Source organism: Taurulus bubalis, assembly GCF_910589615.1.
Source record: "Taurulus bubalis genome assembly, chromosome: 2".
NCBI lineage: Eukaryota > Metazoa > Chordata > Actinopteri > Perciformes > Cottidae > Taurulus > Taurulus bubalis.
Genome location: NC_136590.1, coordinates 36,302,273 through 36,317,803, shown reverse-complemented (window position 1 = coordinate 36,317,803; position 15,531 = coordinate 36,302,273). Strand labels below are relative to the sequence as shown.

Genomic DNA, 15,531 nt, shown 5'->3' with positions numbered 1-15,531 from the left:
CACAAGTACTCTGGGTCAAGGTACGGATCGCGTTTGTGTCTGATCGATACACCGTTTGACTGATATGTATCTATAGAAATGCAGCACGGTGGATGGCAGCAGAACAAAAGTCTCCAGGAGCTGAGTTGGATGAATAGGCGGCATATTGTTGGGTTTGTTGTATCAGAGCACTTCTTGCAGACACACTTATCATTTACCATAAAGTATGCCTGTGGCTACAATAAAACAAGGTGCATTCAAAGTTCACCCTGATGAAAAACAACGCAGCCTCGCCAGGAACACCAACACAATGCCATCAAGTCCCATTCAGTTATCGCCCGTCCTTCCTTCCTTCCATCATGTCAGGTCAGACTGCATTTTATTGTTTAAAATGCAAATGTCAACCACAGCGAATACCACACTGAATGAGGAGCCATGCGGCTCAATGTAAATTAAATGACCCGTCCTTTGAGTGCACTGGCTTATGTAAGCTGCTTGCCCCCTCCATCCCCCCCACCCAGCTCTCCATCCCTGCCTTTCTTACCCTTCAGCAGCCTTATCCATCCCCTGCAACCCCAACGTCTCGTAAACACACAGCCCCATCCTAAACTGGAGTGCAGGGGGTTGTGCGGAGGGGAGCAAGGGGGGCCTGACTCCCGCATCCCTCATTTTTCTCTGCCACCTTGAAAACAACACCCCAATTCTGATTGTGGTTCTCCATTCCATCATTGTTTGTGCACATCACATGCAGCACTGTTACAATGCTCTTCATCCACACAAATCCCCCGCTGCACAACACAGACTGATGGCCTTTTTTTTTTAATCTTTCGAAATATGTATTTAGACCAACAAAAAAAAGATCTTGCTCCTCTTTTTGTTACTGCATCTTCTGTCTCTCTTTCATTCTCTCAGTGTCCCTCCATCTATCCCTCCCCTCCTCCATCCACCTTGCCCTCATCTTGGAGTCCTGCAGCCACAAGCGTTCTACAGCCAGGTTTCGCAGTGGCTTCTTGACAATGTCACAACAGCATTTTTAAGACAATCCGGCCTCGTTGGAGGGTGCACAATGGAGAGAGACAGGAGAGATGATGAGGGGGTTAGTGTCGGGAGAGGAGGACGAGAGGGAGGGGGAGGCCGGGGATGAAATGCGACAAAGGTTGCGAGCTGGATTCCAACCTACAATGTCGCGTGTAAATGTCATAAACGGGGCTCCCTGAGTAAAATGCATTTTTAAAGAGCTGACAACGACACAGTGGGTCGAGAGGCAGAGGGAGGACAAACTAGATGGTGATATTATAATGCCAAGCCATTATTTCATATCCTCTATGGCTCTCAGACATTGTCTTTGGTTGGATTGTGTGAGCATAAGAGCATATGCATGCCTATACAGAGGTATGTGGCACACACGGTGTGCGGATCCATCCATCTGAATTCATTATTCTCAGAAAGAGGACACGGGGAGACTGGAATGTGAATTCTCCGTGATCTCTATACAGAAAGAAAAGGCTTACCTCCACATTTCAGCTCCGGTCGACCCTGCCTTGTTTCATCCTGTTCCTCTCTGCCGACTCCCTCCCCTTCTCTCCCCATGACAGCATTTTTCTGCTATCTATCTCCACGGTGAGGCTCTTTCTCCTCCTCCTTCAGTTCCTCCTGTCTGTCGTTCTCTTCCTCTCTCCAAAAATAAAACGACAAACACACTTCCCGATCTGTGTCTACCGGCTCTTCTATTCTGTTGGTTAAGTCAAGAGGCAGGTTGATTTGTGCTGTCCTCCTCCCTCTTTCTCGCGCTGATTCTATTCCATTCACATCACACTAAAGCCAACCCCCTCTCTCTCTCTCTCTCTCTCTCTCTCTCTCTCTCTCTCTCTCTCTCTCTCTCTCTCTCTCTCTCTCTCTCTCTCTCTCTCTCTCTTTCTCTCTCTCTCTCTCTCTCTCTCTCTCTCTCTCTCTCGCTCTCTCTCTCACACACACCGCTTCACCCGGGCTCTCTCTCCTCCCCCTCCCCATCTACTTGTCAGAGCGAGGTTGAGGCAGCGACGGACAGCAGCGGCCAAGAAGAGAGCTCTCTGTCTTAAACTGAGCATTCAAAATGCGTCAGCGGCAAGAACGTAAATTACAAAAATTTACTGAATCAGGGACTCAAGAGTCCCATATGATAACATGACAAGCAAAAGCAAAAAGTGTGGAAGATAATGACGCACGTTGTTTGAGGATAGTCACCTCCACCGTCCTTGTTTTTTTTACTAAATAATTAATGGAAACAGGCACTTGCAATATCAAACGCATTCATTTAGTCTCATTTGTCTTTGCCAAAACCGACATTTCTGCACAAGAGCGATAAAGGCGCACAAGCACCGAGGGGCAAAGGTGAAGATGGCAGTGTGTTTGTTTACGTGTGTGTGAAAGTTTGTTTATTTGTAGAGACATCTGCGTACTCCCCAGACGCAGCCAGTGTGGGTCGAGACCAGAACAAACAATCAACCTGCTTAACAATGAGAGCACAGGGGTGAAACAACATGGCTCCTTTCCCATCCGTCGCTGCATCTTAAAAAACACATACCTGAGAATTTGGGTAAACCATTTAATTAATGTCAGGAGAGGAGAGGTGCTGCTTAACTTACACTGCAGCAAAGCCAAGTGTCCGGCACCATCCCCCTAATTACTGCATGGAGTCCCGTCCTGGCCGTACCATATGGCCGTGTCTGTTAGCAGGTCAGTGGCTCTGGTCTGGGGAGTGGGGGAGGAGGAGAAGCCTGCGTTGCTGGTGGTGTGTGCCTGGAAGAGATAAGAGAATTAACAGAGGCACTAGTTGATAGTAGTTAAACAGCTTTCTGAAAAGCAAGCATACCCCAGTGCGTGTTGAATCAGCGGCGACTCATGAGGTGTTTTTAGAGTTTGTCGCCTTCTCCGGTGTTTAGCGTTGTTTTAAATCTGAAAAATAAGCCAATAAAACAATTCCTCAACTCATATACAAGTGGTAGCAAATTCATATACTCAAACTATTTGAAATGTCACGTAACATTTCCAAGTGACAGTACAGAGTTCATGGTTATCTTACACACATTAATAAAACAATTAGAATGTAAATATCCTTGTTGGTTTAAGACGGTCTACAATTATGTCCTGTTCTGATACAATGAATACAATGTACACTTAACCAACTGGTATATATAATGGTTTGATGGTAAACATGATTTGTGACGGTCTGAGCCTCTCAAACTGACACCAGAGGTCATTTTGGACAATCAGTGCTACAGTGACACCGTGTGGAAATGTTCCACAAAGACTCGACCGATTGAAGCTCTTCTCTGCAGAGAAACACATTTGTCCTTCTTAGATTGAGTCTCTCTTATGACATATTACACTTCATGGGACCTCACATGCTGGAAACACAGGGTTTGAAACTATGACAGAAAATGGGCTATCCTGAGCCGTCGGCATAGTAAAAGCAAAGGCTCATTCTTAAACTTTTGTCTGACTAACTGTCCAAATCAAAAAAATGCTGTTTATATAATCATATAAACAGCAAATTGTCTTACTCAGAAAATGAAAGCCAGAGAATGTTTTGATTTTTCCCTCTTTAAAAATTGCTTCATTTCTTTCTGCACTAATCGATTCATCTTTTCAGCTCTGGTGTGTGCTGTATACATTCTTGTGAGGAAAGAGTAAAAATACCTGGAAAAGAGGTCAAGATAACACTCTAGCACAACCAGGCAGGAATCAGGATGATGTCAGAAAGCTGCCCAAATGAGTAATGTGGTGAGGATATTAGATTAGTGTGAAATTCTTCCCGGCCCTCATGGGGGCTGGTGTGGCTCTGCCAGGTGCAGAAAGAAAACGTGTGTGATGAGATTTGAGAGCGATTTCACCGGAGCCGAAGGGCTGATAATTCAACCCGACTTGCTAAAGTTAAAGCACCGCCAAGCACATCAAACTGGTGAAGAACGCCTCTGCAGACTCAACAGATTTATATGCCCCTGCAGAGGAAGTTAATGAAGATTTCACACGGTCAAAATACCGCGTTCTGTCCAGCTGCAACGGTGTGGGTCAGCAGCAGCAAACACATTGGATAACTTGCAGTGCTGAGATAAGATTAGTCAGCTAAAGAAAAATATATATATATATATATATATATATATATATATATATATATATATATATATATAAATAAATAAAGAGTAATGATTCTACCTGTAGCTTGCATCACCAATCCTGATCCACTGCTGGTGTCCATTTGTCGTTCACATTTCCTCAGTCCCTCGCCAGCTGTAATAGAATTACAATAGTGAGATTGTACTATTACATTTAATTTTCAACAAACAGCCCCCTTGCTGAATTTTACCTTCTGGTTTGAACTTTGGTAATGCAATGTGGCACAAAGAGGGAAGGGAAATCACAATGACACCCCCTAGTGGCCATTAAACGGACTTGCAGAAAAGAGCTTAAAACAAACCGTTTTCATGACCTGCATCCACAATGCATTGATTTCCTGTTTGGAATGTCCAGATGATAATCTCTCACACTAGGACCAGACCCAAATTATATTCTCCATAGCTCTGCATGGATATTGTTCATTTTACAGTTTTGATTTTAACATCAGAGATCCCTACAGTGATGTTGGTGACATCATCTTGACCACTGTTAAACATCAGTTTCATTTCTCACCTGTACAGTTGACGCTGGTTCTCAGGCCTCTCTGCCAATAAAAATACTGCACACCGAATGGGGGAAAAGACTTTTAAAAACACACATTTAAGACACTTTCTTTTTTTTAAGATGTGGTTTTTTTATCAATTCAAGAACTTTTTTATATCAAACGCTCAAATTATACTGTCAACTGTGTTTCACTTAAAGATGTACTAAATCCTTTCAACAGGGTAAATTTAACAACCTTTGTGACATGTAAACATAAAACACAAACCGAAAGTATAAGATACCATTTGTCTTTTCCTGTTGATATTGTGCAGCCAGTTAGTTTACATTAAGTAAAAAAAGACACAAAAGACAACTGTACACAAAATTTACATTCATCTAACAGTTCAACATGGCTTCTGTCTTCTCAGCTATTTTTTTTTTTTTTTTACAATCAGGTCCAGTATGTACAGTTATGGGGGAACATGTGGTTTAACATGGGGACTGATTTGTCTCATTGCACACAGATGATTATGACACTGAATTATATTAAAAAAGGAAGAATCTCCTGAATGATCACACAGAGCATAAATACTTCCAACTATATAAAACAGGGAAATGAAAAATGAACGCAGACTTGCTACTATAAAAGTTAACAAACCTGAAGTGTCCACGGTGGCTCTTAAACAATATTAACGGTTGATTTTGCTCGTTTTTAAACGTTTGTCTTCATCCAAGCTGTTTTGGCTGTTTATTTAAATACATGTATTTTTTCTTATTTACAAGTGAGCCATATTACTGCTAGAACAATTATGTCCTCGCTGAAAGACATAAAATAAAAATTCAGGCACTGGAGGAGAATCGCAATAAACTTAAAGTTACTATCTGTGCGCTGAGACGAGAATTCGAATTTTTGCTTTTGTGCTCCAAAAACAGATCCTAAAATTGTGTTCCTTTCACCGTCTCACTGTTTACAAACTCACAATACATTTTTCATTGACTCTTTGTTCATCAGTAAGTGACTTGCTTCTTAGTAGGTATTGTATCTCATAACAATTCAAACTTGTGTCCAGAAAGACATTTTGAATCCTGCACCTTCGTAGAAAAAGGTGTACTCAGAGTAGAAAGTGAGGACAAGATTTTGGAGTGTTGTCCCATTGTTTAAGGAGTGCTTCAAGTCTTGTACTTTTGTCATCTACTTAAATATGACGACAGTGATGTTGTTGGAAAATATCACACCAGGAATTTGACATTTTGGGAGGTACATTAATAATTTTGACGACAACATTTTAACGCCACTTCTCCGCGTGGCAGATACAAAGGATGTAGACAAAAATCACACACTTAAAACAAAACGACCGTTCCTTGTTGAATTTAAGGAAAAGAAATGCTATTTGTGGTTTTTACATAATGTGGACTCGTCAACAAATGAAGCGATTCACTGTAGATCTAGAAAACAATATTGTTTCCATTAGGTGGTCTGTAAGGTCGCCATTGTCGGCTTGAATGTACACTATTGAACAAACACCAAATCTGACTCTTAAACGCACTGTTGGTCATAAACAGGATCTTTTACACAGTAGAAGGTGTGTTGTATATTTTGCCGGCGTCACGGTTAACCAGTCTCTCTTTTGTCCCCAAGCTTGAGAGCTTTTTAAATTCACAATTTACAATAAATATTCACAATAAAAGTTTTTGCAGCTCAAGTGACAATTTATGTTCATTGTGTCTTATCTGAAAAAAAGAGTCCTGGGTTCAAAAAGGTTTTGAGGTTCTACGTGAGAAACCTGGACAAAAACCTTGATCTGATCCACTGGTTGCTTCACGTCTGCTATCTGGCAAACGGTTTGGGAGTATTCAGTGAACCGGGACTCTACCACTTGCCCCTCTTGCTCCAGTCCTTAGGTGTGAAGTGAAGGCATTTTGGATCTATGCGCAAGTGTCTCTTCTGCATCGCTCTTTCATGACCGTCCACAATGTCCTCTGAGAGAGTCAGGATGTACTGACCCTAGATTCAAGACAAGAAAAACAAACTTTTAGATCGAGCGTCACATCAAATTTTCTTGAGCATACTCTTTTGGGGGAAATAACCACATCTGGAGACATTGATATGGAATCTGAGTGGAGCCCACAAGTGTTTTACATCAGCTTTGGTGTCAAATTTAGCACATTTCATCAGTGATACATTTTTACACAACAATGCGTCTCTAAACATCTGAAACAACAGTCTGATGGAAAGCTATGTAAAGACTAATGACAAAGTGTGGAGGATCGGTGTTTTTATACTGCTCTAAAGTTTTACAGTGGATGGAATCTAGGAAACAAGTACCGGGCTGAAAAAATCCCAAAAGACACACAAAACGTTAAATTTACACAGCAAAGTTGTTAATTGACACACCACATTGCTGCGGATGCCATCAGAAAGATCAAGGTTGTGGATGAAGGAAATTAAAAAGGGAACGCGGCGTTGGTCTCTCACCTTGTAATAGTTGATGAGGTTTAGGTACTGAAGCGTTGAAATGACGTCTTCTTTCTTTACACTCGTGATTTCACTGATCTCACTGGAGGTTCAAAAGAACAGGTCAAATGAAAAGTGAGCCAATCATTAAACTTATTCTTGGGCGACAATAAAGTTGGTGTTTGCAACATTTGAGAAACCAACAAGAGTATGCTTGATTTTTTTAAGTAACCAACCGAAGAACCTAGTCCTGGGTCTGCAAAAGTTGCTGAATCTAGCGAGAAAGTTTGGCAAGTCGGTTCCTTCAGGCTGTCCTCCAAAGCTACTCCTCCAAATTATCATTAGGGATGTAAACAAGTGTGCGCAGGTCGGCACATAGACAGGTAGGTTCACGTTCAAAATCATTTAAATTGTGCCGAATAAAAAGATGGCACAGGCTTATTAAAGTCCTGTGACAGACACCGGATCTTTCCTTTTTATTGACAGGGCATCAGATTTATTGATTGCTGTCAGGATGTAAAGAGTATTTCAACAAATATAACCAAAACCATCTAAAATACATTCCCAACCCTAGCTTTAAAAAGGTTAAGATAAAATGCCATGAGTCACATACTTGATTGTAATCTGCGGCCTTTCTCCATTGTCAGGTTTGAGGTCCATGAGAATTTCCAAGATGGTCTGGGACCAGTAGGAACGATAGGACAAAAGACCCAGGTCAGAAAGTGGCTTCTCAGGAGTCCCCGTCTTCCCTTCTACCTTGGACAGCTCGTAACCTGACAAATATACACAGTGAACTGATTAGCACAGGTGAGGTGAACACAGAGATATATATATATATATATATATATATATATATATATATACACACACACACACACACACACATTTACTGGCACTTACTGAACTCAATGAGCAGTTTGCCGTAGCCTCTCCGTTGGTAGGGAGGCAAGGTCAAGATGCAGGCTACGTTATAATCTTCGGTCGACTCTTTTTCCTGCACAAAGAAAATGTAATTTAATTTTTGTTTAGGAACACCTGTTTAATATGAGACTGTCTCCAAGCTGTTATGATCTGACTGTACACACAAACACACTGTACCAGAAGTTAAAAAGAGTTTTGCATAATTCGTGTACCTTAGAAAAGTAGCCCACAATGTGGAAGCCTTTGGAGTCATACTCTGTCATTACATAGAAGAGGAAAGGGTCTGTGTCGTAATACAAGGTTTTGTGGTCCAGGAAACACTTTGCAAGTAAACACAGGTTCTGGGAATAAGTCTGGAAAAATATGACAGAAATATATCAATAAAAAACTTTTTTTTTCCATAAAAAACATTTTTGAGGAGAGAGAAAAATTGTCACCAACTTTGTTTTTCCTGCCGTCAATCTCAAAAAACGAGATGGTGCCTTTGCGGTAGATCTCGTTGCCTGGAGGATGTCTTAGATTACATTTTGTCTGTCGAAGATGTAAAACACAAGAGGATGAGCATCATGTGCAACATCTAAGCAGCGAGAGATTAAGGCCTTTAGATCGTGACATTCTGATGATTCTTACCAAATGCCTCTGGAGACACTTCAGGCTTTTGAGGTACTTGAGACAGAATTCACAGAGGTAGAGGATGGGCAAAGCGGTGAGTTCCTGTGGGTACGGTGAGAAGTACCAGGGCTTCAGTCTGTGACGGCCTAACTCTATACACTCGATGTTTTTCATTCTGGTGACGATGTCGTCATGGCTGCGGTCGGACACCAGACTGCCCGTCATGCGGGGTGCAGACGGGATGCCGTCTGAACTGTCTTGGGAATCCTGGAGGTAAACAATGTGTACAGTAGAGACAGTTGACACACTTGCTGCAGTTAAAAATTGTGTTAAAACAAAATGCTGCTTGATCAGATGGAGCATTTGTATTTAAAGAGTTTTTACACATTTAGATTTCTTTAAATGAGTAACATGAATAATCACACCCAAAAAGATGGGTCTAGAGAACCATCACCTGTATCATTGGACCCACTATGGCACAGAAACATACAAACAATGTGTGATAATTAAACTGACCTCTGGTGGTGGTAGAAAGACACTGGCACTTTGAGGGTTGTTATACTGCAAAACCTTTATCATCTAGCAGAAAAAATTAAAAATAAATAAATAAAGTCAGCTTCTGGAAACTATAAAAAAGGTGAATAAAATGGTTCTTATTTACACTGAACTGTTTGGTTAAAGGGTAGATTGAAAGCAATATTGAACTTTTGTTTTAGTCAATTGATGGTTGGGTTCATCAGCAGCCAGCGACTACTGGCTGCTGATGAACCCAACCATAGTGATGTGTAGTGATGGAGATGTTAATGAATGAAAGTGAGGTAAAGAGCAAACACAAACGTTCGATCAGTTTTTTCATGTGGGTTTGACAGATTGTTTTGGTCGCTGATATGACAAACCCACTGGCCACTGTCATCAGAGATGACGTGAGAACGTGGGAAAGCTAAATGTAATAACAGCTGAGCTGCTCATGTTGAGAAGAAACCCTGAAAATAAAAGTATGATTTTTTTTTTTACTAACATTGTTAACATTTTGTAAAACTAAATTAATGATTTTTTTGGGGGGTATAATAAGCTTGAAAATTACTCATGCCAAAATCTTAATCAATCCTTCTCATTGTACATCAAGCTCATTGTGCAACAAGGTCAGTCAAAACACGGAATTTCTGAATGTAGCAAAACAAAAGGCAAAAAGATGCAGAATGTAAGTCTATAGGTATACTATGTAGATTTGTTTTTTTATATCGTAGTGCTTAAAAATACAGATATCATGCATTTTCAAACCCCAAAAAATGCAGAGACTCTGACATAAGGCATACATTTGAAATGAGAAAATAATAAGGTGACTGTAAAGCTGAAATATACTAAAGTTAAATACCTCGTCAGTTCCCCCACAATTAGCTTTTCTCTTCCTTCCGGGCTGCGAGGGGATGAGTCGCCGGGCTGTGCCGTTCTATCGTTACAAAGAAAGAAAGTTACACATTAGCCCGGTAAAAAAAAAAAATACTTCCAACATTTAAGAATCCAACATTAAGTTCTCTTTACTGTTGTGAGCGAGGAGATGGGTTCATGGTCTTCGCGGGACTTAAACGTGTTGGGCTCCCTCACAGCAGGAAAAACAGAGGCCTGAGAGGCTTCAGTTGAACTTGGCAGGGAGGGCACAGGGGTGGCCGGGGGTACCTGAGTCGCCAAGGGGACGGCTTCTACTTTTCTCTTCTGCAGCAAACAAACGTTATTTAATTAGCTTAAAATGAAAACAACTCTTTAACCAAACAGAATGTAAGTTTCCAATCAAGAGTTGTTGATTATAGTCAGACCAGAGGCATGTGTTCATGATTACACAGCAGGAAATACATTTAACGCTTGGTACTCTAGTTTTATGCCTTGAAGCAGTGCCATCTTAATATCGGCTGTTCAACTGATATGAGCCAAGACTGTGCCTTGTTAAATGGCCACAGTATATTAAGCAGGTTTGACCAATTTCTGTTTATCTCTAGGTTAAATTAAACCATATTAAAACCTGGTATTAAGATGCAACAGAAACAGATCAGCTGCAACTCCACTGGGTTAAAACTAAAAATGTGTTTGTTTTTTTTGTATCTAAACCACCTGAATCAACAACTTTCCACTTTTTCATTGTAGTGCGAGATATATATATATATATATATATATATATATATATATATATATATATATATATATATATATATATATATATATATATATATATATATACACATACATACATACATACAGCTGTAGATACTGAACACTCATAGAATAATCCATCTTCAGCACACATGAACAATTACAACATAGACAGAAAATACCAGCTACCTTGAAAGATTTGAAGTTGAAATGTGGCTTCACAAGTCCAGTGCATACACCTGACAAACATTTGGAGACACTGTGTGTTAAACCACTTCCAGACGTGATCTGCACAACCGGATCAGCATCTTCCTTTTTTATTTCATGGTTGTTTATTTCTGGATTCCCATGCAGTTCAGTATGACCTGATAGCTGTTGGCGCACACAAGAAGTACGTTAACACGAGGTTCAAACAAGGTCTCAGTCATTTCTAGAATGTGTAAATTCGTAGCGGTGTCGTACCGGTGTGGGGAGGGTTTTGCCTCTGGAAGGAGCTGTGGCAGACTGTACGTTGAGATCTAGACCCTTCCGCTGAATTGAACAGAAAGGAAGAGAATGAAGGGGTGAACTGACATTCATATTAACCCTCAGGGATTTAATGCACACACAATGTAACTAGTGTCATCCATAATAACATCAGTAAAAACAAACAGCTCTGTGGAAATCTAAATGAAATCTGAAGATGTATGACAATGTAGAGTGAAGACTGATCATGTCAATGTTTATTAAAATAGAGTGGTTGATATCCCACACTCCATAAATGTTTTGCTAAAATGTTCCTTAAGTGTCAAGGCTGGGTTAGATATAAAAAAATATTGAGCATATATAATCCTGCACAGCCAGTACAGGTAGCAAACACATCATATACAGTGTTAGTGCATTTTAACAAATCATTGACTCAAGCAGCATGCAAAATATTGCAGGTCATTAGCAAAGTGACCATGTTGCTAATATTTTGAAGTTAAACTGCATTTTTCTGGCCAGCAAACCAACTATCAGTAAAAATGATTATCACGTGAAACTATTAAGTTATTATTTTTGTTTGTGCTGCTTGTAGTATTGACCACTGATAACCAACTTGTTATGATCTACGCTATAAAGATTATTATATCCACTTTACAACATTCATAACACAGTAATTGAGATTGACATCACCATGAACCTCTATATTCTGTGAGTATCTTGAAACAATACACGGGAAAAACTAGTCTGAAACGTGACTTATCTCATTCATCTAACAAATAAATAGCGACCACTGGCTTTTCTCGAAGTGAACTTTTAAAATTACTCAGTTGGTGTTGCAGCTTTCAAACCGCTGGGATGTAAAATGTCGGCTCATATTGTGTTAACTACTGTCTTCACATAGGTAAAATTATACTACTAAACCTTGGTGTATTGTTGGACATGATACATTTAAATAAACAAACATTTGGTGGCGTAGAATACACTTACCACTTCTCTCTCTGGAGAACTGGGACGGGAGCCTGGGAGACCATTCTTGGTTGGCGTTTTAGCTTCTTTCTTAGGAAACTGAAGCTTCTTCATGTCCAGCCTGTCCCCTGTGACCCACTCATCCAGGCGCTTGTTGACTTTTAACACAAGCAGTTTGACACAAACAAAAAAGACATAGGCTGTGATGTTTCTGTGTCATGTAATTCAGTCTGTAAAGTGCCTACAATTGCAGAAAAAATGTTAAAGAAAAACAAGCTGTCACACCAACTATACTCACAGTCAATATAGTGAACATAGTAAAGCTTTCTCGAAGAGACTTCCTTCACACTTAAAATTTCAGCCAACGCTGTAAGAAAAGCAGATCAGTCAAATTAAAACTTGCAATGACCTTTAGTAAAATTAGCAACATTATTGACATGGGCATCCATAAAACAGCTGCTTAAACATAATAGATATCAAACTTATTAACAACAAGCATTGTGGGTAAAAGGATTTGTGTGGATTTCACTAAACTAGAGTAGCAAGTAGTACTGAAAGACATGTACTCAATCTTCTCAATTGCGATTAATTGCTGCTTTTATGTTTTACATCAAGTGTATTTGGGTTAGATAGAGATGTATACTTAATTCATCCCTAAGGGGAAATAACATCCCGACATTCAATAAACAGTGACAAAATTATAACAAAAATAAACATGAACTACATCCCAAGCTGCAAGATAAATCTGCGGTGTCATGGGATACTAACAAATACAGGAAAACATTTTACGTATACAAGTACTACACAAATGATGTAAACAAATAGTCTTGTTCTTGACTTTGCTAATTAGTGGCTAGTATTAACTCTTAAGACCTTTATTATAAATTAATTTAAAAAGAAAAACTCTAAGAAACATCTCTTCAATGCTCATAAATAGACATGGATCCTGTGACAAAGCTTTGCGAATAGCTATTGCTTTTTATTTAAAGTATCAATATAAAGCAAAGTTGTTTAGGAACCACTGCACATGAAGCGTGCTAGTTTAAGTTAGTTCATTATGTAGTAAAACTGCCAGTGACCCTCGTGAAGCTTCACAATAACAAGTGTCACTGAGATGCTCGACTGATTTGGCTAATTTTGTTGTGGCTCTTACTTTTCTCATCAGTCCGAACTGTCAAAACAAGTATTGCTAACGATTGGATTACTTTGACCCAAACATGGCCCTTAAAAGTGAGCAAATCTGCATTCAGGCAACCAAATAACTGTTATTCAACTTGAACAATCGGTTTCAGATTTGTAAACAACAGCGTGATGTCAGATGAATTTCGCCCAAGTTTCCCCTACAAATGTCATTTTTTAAAATTAAATCCACAATAGTTAGCTAGTTAATTAAATGTTGGACGTAAGAGTGGTTATAGACAGCATTGACGCGTAATGCCTTGCCATGGTACAGCTGCATGTGCGCCCTGTGAGTGTGGTGTTTACAGTGCTTGACTGGAGGCCGAGGCGGCTGGTAACAACAGCTGAGGGTCGCTAGTTAGCATTAGCTAGCTTAGCACTGGAAAAAACAACCGGACAATACTTACGCCATTCGTCCTCGTGTTCTTGATTTTTACGAAGAACGGGGAGGCGACAGCCCTCAACAATCTCGACCTGTCGAAAATAATACGTTAATTTGCATCCTGAAACTGGTTAGTGTCTCTAAAATAAAATAATATCTCTTGAAAACCTACCGATGATGCGTTGTCCGCCATTTTCGTCATCTGTGCGAGCTGGAGCAGGGTGTTGTGGGAAAATGCCGGTCGACAACAAAGATGAAATAAACAGCAAGATGAAGCTCCTTGGATGATCATGAGGAGCGGAAGTCGGAAAAGAAACCCGGAAGCAAATAGCAGGATTCTTCCTTGAGTTGCAGGCGTGGTGCAACACCTTTATTAGGTTAGGATTAATACGACCTGATTTGAAAGTGAGTGCATTGACTCATCTCGGGGGGCTGAGGCCTTTAGGGGTTACCAGTTAAAACCTAATATATTACTTTACAGTGAACAACCAGGAGAGTGAGTGCACATATCCAAAAACTGAAATCTAACCAGTCACCAGTCTTATTATATTGAGATGAAGTGACATTTCATATATTCATTCTCACACCTGGTATTGCAAAGAGACTGACTGCATGACTCATAATGAATCAGGACTGTTTGTAACTGAAGTCCTAGAGCCCATTTCAGATTAAATAATAAATACATCTCTGGATAACATCCCCTTACAAAGTAGAAGAAAAAGAACACCGTGACCAAAAAACAAGGTACATTGGCTGGCCCAGTGGCCAAGAATAGCTGATAGGACATGCAAAAAATACCAATGTTGTCCTGCATATTTTCAAGGAAGGATGGTATAAACTTCTTGGCAGCAGGGGTCCCTCTTGTCTACAATCTAATCGAGCAAAGAGCAACGTAAATATACAGGCGTTGTACAGATTGTGACCTTTTACATGACTTTCACTGACACCCTTATTTAGGGATTAACACACAGCCAAATGGAGATTTAGATATTAGTTAGACCATAAAGGGTCTGATTGACAACCACAATACTTTTTTTTCTAGTCTAAAATCTAGTTTTCTAACCTGACCCAATCTAGCTATGTGACTTTTTTAATGTAAGAGTGTAGAATACCGCAGTGTGATTTAGAAAATTAATTAAAATCTTGTTAAAGTCTCAGTATACCTTTTCTTTTGTCAGCTGCTCTCAGCTTTTTTCATGTTATGATGAATACAAGCTATGACTAATCTGCTTCATTGGATGAAGCCATTGTGCACATTTGTGTAGGCACTTAAATCTCGGTCATCATGCTGCGTTGTGTTTACTGCTCTTGCAATTATCAGGACAATGGTGCCTTTTGGCTGTAAAATGTGTATTTTTCAGTTTTTTTTAATTGTGGAAGTCATTCAGATCTGTATGGTTCTTGATGATATTTACTCCCAGCTTTCCATTTTTTAAAGAATATTTTCTCCTCTTAACAATTGTCTCATTATTTCCACAAATACAGCTTAACCATAGACATATTAACTTATTAAACGTTGTCACAAATACATGTGAACTAACGACAATCAGTGTTTGAGTGCATCATCTCACTGAGCAAGGGCAAAGGTTATAAATGATCTTTATTATAATCCTTGGAACAGCGTTCAGTATACAGAACTTGCATTTTTTTTTGTTGAGAAACCATATATTAAACTGTAAATAAAAACAAATTATGACAAACAAAAATGAAAGAAAAAACAATCAGTGTTAAACAGCCTTCCATTCTATTATTAATTTTCAATCAGACAGCATAGCTTTCTGTAGGAATA

The 15,531-nt window shown here is 39.6% G+C and overlaps 1 protein-coding gene across 2 annotated transcripts; it reads right to left on the bottom strand.

Moving 5' to 3' along the window:
- Positions 1-4,705: 4,705 nt before the first annotated feature.
- Positions 4,706-13,944, bottom strand: LOC306732862 (histone acetyltransferase KAT5; the record flags this gene model as incomplete). 2 transcript variants are annotated; one of them, XM_079214035.1, is made up of 15 exons in its annotated part: positions 4,706-6,622; positions 7,094-7,175; positions 7,686-7,845; positions 7,973-8,066; positions 8,206-8,346; positions 8,435-8,524; positions 8,624-8,872; positions 9,122-9,184; positions 9,981-10,055; positions 10,148-10,318; positions 11,213-11,281; positions 12,203-12,339; positions 12,480-12,548; positions 13,768-13,834; positions 13,915-13,944. In XM_079214035.1, 15 exons carry the CDS (start codon positions 13,942-13,944, stop codon positions 6,488-6,490), a joined length of 1,632 nt encoding a protein of 543 aa, XP_079070161.1. In that variant the 3' UTR covers positions 4,706-6,487. The 2 variants fall into 2 exon arrangements, with proteins under 2 accessions (XP_079070161.1, XP_079070162.1); XM_079214036.1 differs by lacking the exon at positions 9,122-9,184.
- Positions 13,945-15,531: the final 1,587 nt, after the last annotated feature.